The sequence below is a fragment of the Nipponia nippon genome, unplaced genomic scaffold (assembly GCF_047370975.1).
Source record: "Nipponia nippon isolate SJK-2023a ecotype South Korea unplaced genomic scaffold, ASM4737097v1 scaffold_1, whole genome shotgun sequence".
In the NCBI taxonomy this organism is placed as follows: domain Eukaryota; kingdom Metazoa; phylum Chordata; class Aves; order Pelecaniformes; family Threskiornithidae; genus Nipponia; species Nipponia nippon.
The window spans coordinates 164,228,230-164,240,393 of NW_028262290.1; the positions used below are offsets into that span (position 1 = coordinate 164,228,230).

At 43.0% G+C, this 12,164-nt stretch overlaps 1 protein-coding gene across 10 annotated transcripts in view; it reads right to left on the reverse strand.

Moving 5' to 3' along the window:
- Positions 1 to 12,164, reverse strand: part of CCDC13 (coiled-coil domain containing 13) — a 36,518-nt gene that overhangs the window by 12,627 nt on the left and 11,727 nt on the right. For 9 of the 10 annotated variants that reach the window (XR_015698767.1, XR_015698763.1, XR_015698762.1 and 6 more), the window contains 7 exons: positions 10,128 to 10,217; positions 9,736 to 9,852; positions 8,395 to 8,499; positions 6,496 to 6,660; positions 4,554 to 4,730; positions 2,694 to 2,900; positions 1,401 to 1,537 (listed from right to left, as the gene is read on the reverse strand). Coding sequence is in view for 5 of the 10 variants with exons in the window: in XM_087731661.1 (XP_087587787.1) it covers positions 1,401 to 1,537; positions 2,694 to 2,900; positions 4,554 to 4,730; positions 6,496 to 6,660; positions 8,395 to 8,499; positions 9,736 to 9,852; positions 10,128 to 10,217 (998 nt within the window). In the remaining 5 variants the exon portion in view is untranslated. The remainder of the gene's footprint in view (positions 1 to 1,400; positions 1,538 to 2,693; positions 2,901 to 4,553; positions 4,731 to 6,495; positions 6,661 to 8,394; positions 8,500 to 9,735; positions 9,853 to 10,127; positions 10,218 to 12,164) is intronic. The other variant, XM_087731653.1, reaches the window with a different exon arrangement.

A 12,164-nucleotide genomic window follows, 5' to 3' on the forward strand; every position in this document is an offset into this window, starting at 1 on the left:
AAGGCTGATAATGACAGAAATGGCCCAGTCTAACAATGAAGATTTTTATTTCAACATCTCCAGGGGGCTTTAGTTCCTATTTATAGCATTTTTCATTTAATCTTTCCTGATAGGATAAGATGATTCACTAAAGTAAAATGGAATAGAGAGTTCATCAGCATATTAAAGTTAATGAAATGAGTGAGCCCTGCTGACCAAGTTATTAACGGGTCTTGCAGGTTTCAGGCTCATTCACTGCCCACCTGACATGTCAGCTCTTGTCATGACAGAGCTATGTTAGCCACATGTACAAGCAATAATTTATGCATTGCACTTAGTGGCTTCTACAAAGTCATTACCCAACCTCGTTTTCCCCTGCTTGCCTTCCTGCTTACCATTAGCAGACATATGAAGTAAAAAAGTGGATAAAATATAGATTTGCTCCAAGAGAGCACAGCTTCTGCAGAGTTAGAAGTGGGAGAATAAAGCCAGTCAGAAGGGCACAACAATGGAGATGCGGAAACTTTCAAATTAAGGATGTTTTAACTCTAACTTGAAAACACTGAGAAGAACTTAAATTTTGTAGTAATGTTCTACTTAGACTCAGGGATACATCTGACAATTTTAAAGCCAAATTCAGTGTCTAAACTAACGTGGTAGGCAAGTTAAAATTACATAGAAGAAATCAGTTGCAACTTTAGCTTGATGAAAAATTTCCTCCTTCCTCAGAAGACCAGTCTCAAATCCTCTTTGTCAATTAGACCATGAACTCTTTAGCAACAAAACCAGCATCTTAACAGGAAAGGATGTAACTTGCTCTGGTATTATGGTCCCTTTACACAGCCAGAGTGACCTGGAGTCACATCAGCGTAAACAAAAATCAGATTTACTGCTGTATTAACATTTGTGTAATTTACAGGGTCCTCAGTGAGGCTTTGAAAAGGGTGTTTGTTAAGAACAAATGATGTGGTGTGTTTTCTACATTTCTGCAAGGAAATCCTACTCAGAGCGTATTTATTGATTTAAATAATGCACCGGTGATTTAGTGCTTACCTAAAATGGCATTTTGTATTAATTCACCACCCTGCTCTCAGAAGTCTGCTCATTAGAAGCCCCGTTTCTCATAAAAGAGAAGAATCACAGGCACTTAAGCTAACCACATAAACATTATCTGAGCTGGAGAAAGAGAATTAGCTGCACTACCATCATGCCAAATGTAGTAATGTCTGCAAGTCTGTATATCTTTCTCTGTTCCAGGACGAAAGTCCAAGCGATAATGTGATTAGAGATTCCCATATACTGTAAACAGGCTGCCCCAGCTGTTGGCACATAGCACTTGAGGTTTGATACAATTGTCTGGGAAAACCATGCTTCTGAATAACTCACAACAATTTTAAACATTGACATTAGAGTCTTCTTACCGAGCAGATCCAATCCTTCCAACCTGATTGCTGCCTGATGCCAGAGGCTTAAGCAGAGTAAAACCTCGATCTTCTGAGTGCTCCGAAGGTGGTGCATCAGCAGCTCCTGAATCGTCCCCTTGATGGGCAGATTTCTTCTGTTAACGTTGGAGCAGGTTATAAAACCAATTACACAGTTCAAAGGAAAACAGCTGCACCAATGCCTAATCAGCAGCTTACGATTATTGCTACAAGCGTGCCAGAACTTTTGATTTACAGGACCTCCTCAGAAACTTTTCTTTAGTTTCTATCCATTGCAGGATGAAAACAAAGCAAAAGTCAGTAAAAAGTGCAGTTTCATATGAAATCATAGGGTGTACACAGTGTCGCTAGAGAACCCACAGCGCAGCGACAGCCCTACCAGTGCCAGCATGGTTGGTTTGTGTCCCTAACCCAAGTTTTACCTTGGGTTCAATGCTTTAGGCCCCATTACTGAGGTATCTGACAGATTCAAAATCTCACCATAACCCTGTGAGGGTTTCATATCAGCAGGAATTGGATGTCTAAATACTCTAACAAAACCTGCCTGTAAGATACCAAAGCACACAAGAAGCCTTTGGCAGGTTGGTGGACTGCCTCTCAATTCCTTTGCCCGTGCTCTGGCAATAGTGCCGCTTATGTTAGTTTGCAACACTAGAGCATAAAAGCTGAAATCATTTTTAACATGCTAGTCCATAAGGGGCCAGCCTTCCCAGTTCTTTCATCTGTACAATGAAATTTCCATATGCCTGAGACCTGTCAGACTCATATCAGTAGCTTGGAGATCTGAGGGAGAGGAATTTTTTGAAGTGATTTACAGTGGGGGATGAGAATAACGTACTAGGGGTCCCATCACACCATGTGGGGCTGTAGCTGGGCACCACGGCAGCCTGCTGATGTTCGCCTCACCTATGTTTGCTTGCTTGCTTCCTTCAGCAGCCAAGGATGCTGAATACTGAAGGGCCCCTATTGCAGCCCAACCCTTGCTGTCAGTCATGTCTTGGCACGAAGCCATATGTGGATGTGATCAGTATTTCTGTGTTTTCTGTCGCTTAAACAGCTTGAAGAAAAGTTACATACAAACAGGAAAGAAACTTAAGAGTTACAAGAGAGAATTTCTGCTTTATCATTCCATCAGGAGAGACTGTCAGCAGGACAGGTATTAATGTCTCGAGCTAGCAACCATCTCAGATAACAAGGGAGAAGGAAGTGGAAGAGCGGATCTAAAATGATTACAAAGTGTGCTCCTCTAGCTAGTTTCTTCTGACTGCCTACCTGAAGCGTGAGTTGCCCAATCTCCTCTTCCAGCTCTTTAACCTTTGCTTCTCGTTCAGCCACCATCTGTCTGAGCTGCTCTATAAGGCAGTTTTGTTTCTGAACCTCGCTGTTCAAGTGCTGCCCTAGCATCTGCTGGGACTCCTTGTTCTTCTCGTCCCGCTGGCTCAGGTGCTTTAAGATCTCCTGCATTTGCTTCTGCTGGCTCTGATAAAATAGAAACAATGAGTGAGATATTTGCTTTTGTACACAGTGATTATTAAGACCCCCTGGGTGTTTTACACTCTCCAAGACAGATACCCATTTAGGAATGCTAGGGCAAGCCACTGCCCTGCCAAACCCATTCCCTGGTGTAAGCACACTAATGTCACTAGGGCTACTCCAAGAGTTTGGTCCGTTATGTTATACGCGTGAGATCACCTTGCCTTGTTCTCAGCATCTATCCTCTGAAAAGGCTGCACAGCACATCTGCTTGCAATGCCCAGACACATACGGCTGGGTAAGGACAGTCTGTCCCCACTGGCCCCTGCTGGTCATATCAAGACTTTAGTGACTGGACTCTGCAAGTAGAAAAAACCTGAGCAACTGAGAGATTCAGTTTGCTGGCACCTTTGCTACTCAGCGTAGCAGAAACGAGAGCGAGAAAGGCTGGCCTTTGACAAAGAAGGTGACTTTTTCATAAACTGGATAAAAGCAAAGATTTCAGTGTGCTTTTTGTGAAATTGGAACACGATCAGATTGTGTGATAGTGATATTAAAAGATGAGGGTAGTATGAGATGACAGGTATGAGGCTAGGCTGTTTTACCAGTGGGTTTTGGAGTTTTTCTCACGCTGACAAATCTAATATTTGTCGGACAGTTTGTTCTGTCAGGCCAACAAACTGCAAGCAAGGTGCTTCTTTGATGTAAGGGATAAAACAAGTTAACCATTCCTTCCCAAATAAACTCACGTCTTTCTGTAATGATTTCAATGAGAATGCTCAGACTTGGCAAAAGTGACAACGGTTATTTGGCTCCTCTGTAATCTGCCTAATCTGCTGGTCAGTACCCATATTCCCCACGGCTGCCTGGCGTGCAGAAAGGTGAATGCCAGCTTAGTCATAAGCATGTCTTAGCTAAAACCTACGTACAGAAGCAAGGAAATGTAAGTGATTAGCAACTTGTGAGGAGCTGGATCAGGAAACAGAACTAACCCTACTGAGAAGTGGCATATTTTCTAATAATTTTTTTTATTATTGTAATTGGGGAAGACTGTTTAGAACCATGGCAGGACAAAAGGGTCCTGCAATACCATGAGAGCAGCCATTTATTTCAGCATAACTGCATCTTGAGTCTCCACGAATACTCTTGGTTTTGAAGGGGCCAAGTCCTCTCAGCTCCAGCTACTGGAAGCGAATGTCCGCATGGTTTAGTACTCACGGTTCAGCTTGTGTGTTTTGGGCTGTGTAACGCAAAAAATTAAAGTGCAAGATTGTAGGCATTCTCAGAAAAAAAAAAAAAATCTACCAATGGAGCTGAAAGCAGAACAGAGAATACAGTCCAGCTTTATGTGTCAGGAACGAAGCCCTTGCTCCACCTACTAGACAATCCTATTTCAATCCTTCTGCAAAATGTTTCTTACAACACTTGCAGCTTAGAGCCACTTGACTGCAGCTGTGTCACGCCTGGTGCTGTCTTGTAGCCTTTACATGATCTGATCCAAAATGAAGGGCTTTAGCTGACTACGAAACCTCTGGCTGTCACAGTTTGATTCATCATTGTCTGTGTCATCATGTCATTAAATGACATCATGTTTCATCACTTATAGAAAGAGGGCTGGATCTGCAGGGGTTGGGACCAACAGTAATAGTCAGACCGTACCAGTAAGGCGTCTATGAGCTCATCGTCGTGTTTTCCTTTCTCCAGCAAGGTTACGATCTGTCCCTTCAGGGTTTTCACTTCGCTGCACAGTACTTTGTTCCTGGCTTTTGATGCATCGAGTTTTTTTTTCACTTCCTCGTGACTTTTTTGGAGAGCATCATGTTCCCCAGTGAGTTTCTGCAGTGATGCAAACACATCATAGGAAATGGCAGTTATAACCTATCACCAAGCCCAAGGTGCTTTGGTGAGCTAAAGGAATCACACATCGCCTAACAGAATCTAAAAAAATGGAACTGGCATACCATATCACCCCTAAGTAAGTAGAAATTATAAATGCTACTATTCACTGCCTGCTTGCCAGCATCAAAAAAGGTCTGTCTGCTCAGGAATACAAGTGGACTAGGTTGATTCAGTATGTGCCAGGAAGCAAATGATAATTTTGTGTTAAAACCTAATTCCTCATGCTCCTGCTTTTTCATTTGCCTCACCATTCTCCCCAGGGAAACTCTCTTCCCTCCAGCTACAGCGTGGTGACGCCACACTGTCTACTAGAAGCTGTCCTTGGCATACGCTGCCTCCTGCGCCATGCCTTTACCTAGATGAAACTGTCCAGGGAGCACGCTGGCAGTTAAGTAGTAATGGACAAGTACAGGGGAAGAAACGCGAAGGCAGAAGTGGAACCATGCAGATTGCGGTTATTGAGGAACGTCTTCGCTGTGCTGTGTGCCTGTAGCTATAAATCTCTTTCGTTCTCACGGCCAAGAGTGAAAGGTGTGTATCACCCCGTTGCTCATTCTGTTGCACGGTTAAATTGTGGTGAGAAAAGCAGCAGCTAATCAAGCTCTGGGATGGTGCCAAATGGCCTTTACAGAAGCAAATACAGGAAAGGAGCACAGGGAGATGTGCTTTGCTTACCTGAATATGTGTAGCTGCCCCCCACTACCCATGTTTCTTGTGGACACAGGCCTATGTATCCTTTCCACCTCAGGGTTTACTACATGTGCCACTACCTATAGCCTCTCTCAACCCCTGTTTATTTTTGTAGCAACTACATGTGATAGATGGAGGGTAAGACCCGTTTTCAGAATGCCTCTTAGAGGATGTCTGGCGTAATTCTCCGCTTTGTTCTGTTCAAGTGTAGAAGCCCATAGCCATACAGATACATGAGGTGCAAGGGGGATGCTTGTATTTAACAGTGCATGAAGAACGGACATCTGGCCAAAGGGTGAGGGGGATGCTACAGAGCTTGGAGGCAGCTGCAGCAGGGCTTCTTTCTGCATATGCCTTCAGTATAAAGCCAGTACCAGCTGCAATTGCAGCCCAGGGCCTCTCTCCCTCTTTCTAACATCACGTATCAGGCATGCTTGTCAGGTGGCCACATTTCAGGCCAAGCGGATGCATCCGACACATGAATCACGAAGCAGAGGGGAAGACCAAATCTTGTACTGCAGAGGTAAGGCTGGCCACACAAGACTGCAATACAGACAGCAAGCGTGACTGCAATACTCCAAGACTGCAATACAGACAGCCTTTGCACAGTCTGTGAAGTGTGGCAGAACTTCCTCCAGCAGATCAGGTGGGTTTCTGAAATGGTCTCTGAATCATAGAATCATTTGGGTTGGAAAAGACCCTTAAGATCATCGAGTCCAACCGTTAACCCAGCGCTGCCAAGTCCACCACTAAACCATGTCCCTAAGCACCACGTCTACCCAGCTTTTAAATACCTCCAGGGATGGGGACTCAGCCCCTGCCCTGGGCAGCCTGTGCCAGGGCCTGACAGCCCTTGCAGTAAAGAAGTTTTTTCTAATATCCAACCTAAACTTCCCCTGGCGCAGCTTTAGGCTGTTTCCTCTGGGTATGCTGTAACATACACCCTGAAGGCAAGGCAAGTTATTACACACTACATACCCAAACTTGACTCTGTCAGCTCACAGGTTTTTACCTCCAAAGTTTCTTTCTTTTCTTTTTCCAAGCCGCGAATCTTCAGCAAGTTCTTCTCTTGGGCTGACAACTTCCTTGGATCAGTAAGGGCCAGCAATTCCTCATCAATCTCACTCAGTGATGTCCTGGTCTTGTTTTGACCCAACTGATTCTCCAGCTCTCGAACCTAGGACACAATAATGACAACTCATCTAGAGCCTTTACCAGGAATACTGTGGTCCAGCATCAAAGATCACATAAGCTAAGCGAACTCAGACTGTAGCATCGTATTACTTCTTGACATTATCATGGTTAACTAGGACAGAGCAGTGTCTGTTCTTTCAAACTTAAATTTGTTAGCTGCTAACAAATATGCAGATGTCTAGGGCATCTGTGCGAGGAGGAGATATGACACAAGACCTACAGGACACTGAAGACACATGGGAGATATGTACCTTATTGGAGCCACATGGGGAGACCAGGCAGACACTCCAAAGCATCTTTAATGCCATTAAACACATGTGTGGGCAACAGAATCATACTTCAGATCTTCTTTAAAAGGGCAGACACCCACTCACCTATATACATTTAAGCATCTCGGTCTTTAGCAGAATCACCATCCAGGATGTCCACAAAGAAAACATCTAAGGCACAGTTCACTAGCCTGAAGGTAGGTAGCTAGGACTGTCTGAGATGTCCTGGGATACTGGGGACACATATGACGCAGGATCTACCAGACATGTGTACCCCTCTGGAGAGAAGACCAGAGGTCAGAGGGACACCCTACGGCATCTCGGCAGGCATTAGACACCTATGTGTGGTCAAGTGAACTCAGCTCCTGCACCTCAGCTGTTCACTACAGACTTGTTTTACAGTCAGTAGAAGGAAATGGGCACTGCTCTGGGGGTGTCTTCTAAGATGCGATGCACCTACCTCACTTTTGATCCAGTGGCCGTATTTACAAGATCCCCACTGACTACAGAAGGGACCTGAGGAGACTGGCTCAGAAAAGAAATTTCTGCATTACAGTAGAGTACAGTACGTACAGTCTTCAGATGAATCCCAGCCAGGGGGTCTAATGGAAGGAAAACGTAATTTGCTCGCGGGAAAGTAGAGGTTAACAATTTCAGCCAATCAGAGCGCAAAAATCACAGTTTGTTGGCATATAATTAAACAGCAGGAAAATAGGAAAAATAGGAAAAATCTGTATCGAATTGCTTGAGAGAAGTTTTATTTAAGATGCAGACAAAACGGCCTCCCTGTCTCAAGCTGACATTTCAGCTAGACTGTGCCCTTCAGAAGATTCAAGAGTTAAAGATTTTACTGAAGTTCCTGGGGGAACAATTTGAAAATCTTATCTGGCCTCAATTCTTCCCATCTGACTTGAGGCACTGAACAGAGGTGTCTAAGTCAGAGCACAGACACTGACAGGGCTCCTTCTGTACTCAGTGGAGAGAGGCACCTTCAGAACATCCTGGGATTTTAACTAGGCTGCCATAGCTCTCCAAGGTCACTGAACTCTCTCCTTCGCCACAGCGAAGATTCCCAGCTTAAATACTGAAGCTTGCATGTTTGCAATAGACTAATTAATATTGTTTGCAGGAACTCTGAAAGACCCTGCACACATCAACACATATTTAAAATTTCACAATCCACCACCACACACACACACGTACCAAAATACTGTTACAAAAGTTACCATGAAGTGTTTTATTCTAACAGTTGCTTTCTTCAACATAGAAAATACTGGCCATGTAGTCGCAGTAAACACTGTACTGGGACACACCTTATAAGCAAGTACAGATGTTAAGAATTACTTAATGAAGAACTAACAGTATCTTTACCTTAAACTGAGGTAATATCCACATTTAGAAAGAGCATCCCAGCACCCAGCTTACATGGCACCAAGGTCTTAACTCACCTTGCTTTGGAGAACAAGAATTTGCTGGGCTCGTCCACGCCAGCTGCCAGCATTGGTCAAGAGACTTTGAATACTCACATCTTCGCCAACTTCATTTGCTAAAAGCTATGAAAAAGGGATTAACGTCAACAATAAGGCTAGGCTTAAATATATGTGTTGGGGAGAGGGAAGGAAAAGCTGCTTTCTCTAGCAGTAAACACAAACCACTGTATCTATACAGAGTGGCCTTTATTGCCTGTATTTGATACCCTGTATCCCGTGTGATGCAAGCTCTTTCATATCGTTATCACAATACAGAGTGTTGGTGCTTAGGAGGGGCTTGGCTACCATGAATTATTTCACTTTGTGAGGTGGGTAATTCAGTATTTTGATGTTTGAGTAATATTCTTTGATTTTTTAAAAACGTGAATCTGTGTTTTGCTGTCTGCCTACGGAGAGTGTCAAATTGTACTATCTAGCTGCATAGCTGGGTGTCAAACTGTGCTACTTTTGTAAAAAGAGGATTTCAAATTCATCATCAAGGTTTACTAAGCATTACTAACAGTTTGCAATGCAGGCAATTATTTTTGATATAATGAATACTTAACCAGACCTAAACAGGAACACAGTAGAGATATTGCCTTAATACACACCCTTGCAATCAGCAATTGAGCCAATCTCTCTTGCACAATTCCAACACAGACACATTAACGAGAGCTAAAGTTAGTATGAAGAGCATTTAAATTATTTATAAAAAGGTCAGCAGAGCTCTATTTTTAGGACCATATTCTCTACTCTGATCTGCATTGCAGGTCTCTTACGCAAAGTAATGAAACCAAAGGAAACAGAGCACATAGTAAGGCATTAAAATCCATCATGAATCGAAGAGGAAAAGGTTACTCTGGATGTCACTCCAACAAACTGTTTAAACATGTGCTTTAGTTCAAGCGTGGTCTTTAATCCCATTGACTTCCGTGGGACTGAAGCCTACATTAAAAGTAAATACATAATTAAATGTTTTGGAAAGGAGGAATGGGCCTGAATGTATGCTTCGAGTCAGTCACAAACCTATTTTGCTGAACTGGGACTTTCAAACCTTAAAGAATCCGTACACATCATAGCAATAGAAATAATGGATACAGTCTTCCAGCTGTGGTGGCAGAGCGTGAAATCTGTCTGTCCATGTGCACATCTTTCCAATACAGCCACTACACCTTTGTCTTTTCTTATCCCCTTACGGTTCAACTGGAATACTTCACAGAGGCCAATCAAAGCTCAAAAGTAAAGAAGCCTCCTTCTGATTTCACAAGAATACACCTCTCGCACAGGACCCCAGCCACAGACTGCGTCCTGCAAAAGTACCTTTTGGGTCATCTTCAGCTCCTGTTTTGTAGACTGGAGTTGGTTACGATACTCCATCACTTTAAAGTTGGCTGTGGTTAATTTTTCTTGCAATGCTTTCACCTCTGGGCTTTCAGCCTTTGAAGAGAAGAATATACTCGGTAAGAACAGAATCCTCAGGGAAAAACTGAAGTGATGAAGATCCACAGATCCATCAGGAGGACAGAATCTTTTTTTCCCAGACCCATGCAAATGCTTTCCCTAATTTTGGGGGTCATAAAGAAGGTATAAACAGAGCAATTTGGTCACAAAACTAGTGACAGGGATACATCCTTGTCATAAGGAAAGGACTGCACAGTAGGAGAGAAGTAGGTATCAGCTTCTGATTTCCTCTCTTCAGTTACAATTCGTACCAAGTTTCCTTCTATCATCTTCAGAGTTGATTGCTTGATTCCTGCATCACCACCACCAAGAGAATGTATTTTTTCTACGGCAGTCTGTAGCTGGAAAAAAAAAAAGCATTGTTATTATAGAATGAATACAGTGAAGGGCATACCTCCATGGAATATCAATTTGCAAAAAGGTACAACATGGATGTTTATTTACTCTAGAAAAAAAATTACTTAATTTTCCCTTGTTTTTTAAACACAATCAGAAGGACATAATTTTTCCCTGAAATGCTTCCCAAAGAAGCATGTGTTATTTTACTGTGCAATAACTTCAGTGAAAATGTCTCTGACGTGCTGAGATGGGATTGGTTATCAAGTATGGAGACTTCTGGGGGATTTTATCACCATAGGTTCATAAAATAAGTGTTTATATACATAAAGACAAATCCAGTACAGTACAGATCAGGATGTTGTCTCTAGATTCTGGATGCCAGTTTAGCCACTTTTCAAGAATATCACAGGATATTTCATAAAAAGCACATAGTTCTACTCACCAGAGGAATTTAAAGGAGAAATGACTACCTAATGGCCTATAGCTGAGATTTAGTGATGGTGTTAAGGCTCTTTCTCTTTAGCTGGTAGCTCTAAGGTAGCATTTCTCAGCTCGTGAAGAATATGTCTCCTATTGCTTGACACAGCAAAGGAAGGCAGACATATAGCCCCTCCTGCTCTGAATCATGTCCTACGCTGAGGTTGCAAAGACTTCTTACTGGATGGGAGTGCAGTGAATTTGGAGCTGCAAAGGCCGGAGTTGTTGCTTTAAAGGGGTGAGACTTCATTCTTTGAGGTAGGCAGAAAATCTTGATAATTTGCCTGAATAAAAGAAGGCTCTAAGGAATAGCTTCTTCATTAAGATGATATCTGGGGAAACACAGAGTGCAACTCGGAGCCAGCTCTAATGTCACCCCTTCTTTGCAAGTAAATCAATGGTTAGGCCACCCCTACTATGCAGTTCATAAGCTCTTTTAGTCAATGGACTGAGATTGAGAAATTTCAGCTAGTGTTGGCAGCTGCTAGGTCAAATCCCAAGGAAATTTTCTGCAAACATCCGTTTGCAGTCTTCGTTTACACATACCACCCTTTGTTAAGCGATTGCTCAATGGCCACACCTTCCATTTTGCTTGTGGAAACACAGTCACATTAAAACACTTTTGATTTACATATTTTTTAGTTTTCACACAAGCAAAGAGCTAACGATTATGTAAAATAACAGTGTTTTCCACTGATGACAGTACATATTGTGATGTATTTGTAAGGTACCATCACCACAATTCATTTTGCAGAGTTTAAGGCGTCTAGAAGCGGGCATAGGGGATGAGACTCAACTCAGGAATTAACACGTTCCTTCTTTTCAGTGTGGGTGTCTCTATAAAGAACAGAGTCTAGTCAATACAAACAGAGAGGTCTAATCTTCAGCTCACTCTACAGTAGGTACATCAAGTGGATGCACTGACTGTGGACTCGGCTTTGTTGCTCACCCGCAGCCGTCCAGTCCCATTTGAGGCACCCGTGGGTACCCAGCAGGCCTTCAGCTGCTGCACCAGGACTGCCAGTCCTGTCTCATCCAACAGCCCTGCAGGGATGTCTGAGAGGTCAAGTGGCACCTCAGACTGTACTTTTACACTTATGCATTGGCAACTGAATTGCACTTTAGTTGTCTTTGTTCTTTCTACAATCAATGGAAAAAGATGAGCGTGTCTAGACGGTGATCGAGCTTAGCTTAAGAGTTACCAAAGAGATATGCATCACTGCAGGTTCCTATCTATGACAGCTCTTTCATCACTCAGCATTTTTCATAGATACCTCCCACTCTCAAACATTGCTTTAATTTTACCCATCTTTTACATCGTCATATAGTTCTACTGAACAAGTACAACCCACAAACTCAGCCAGTGACCAGTAGTTTAGAGAAGAGCCATCTCAAATCAGGCTGTGAGAAAATACAGACCATTGACCAGGGCATGGTTTTGGTGGGGTTCACACTGTGGTTCATCTTTACCT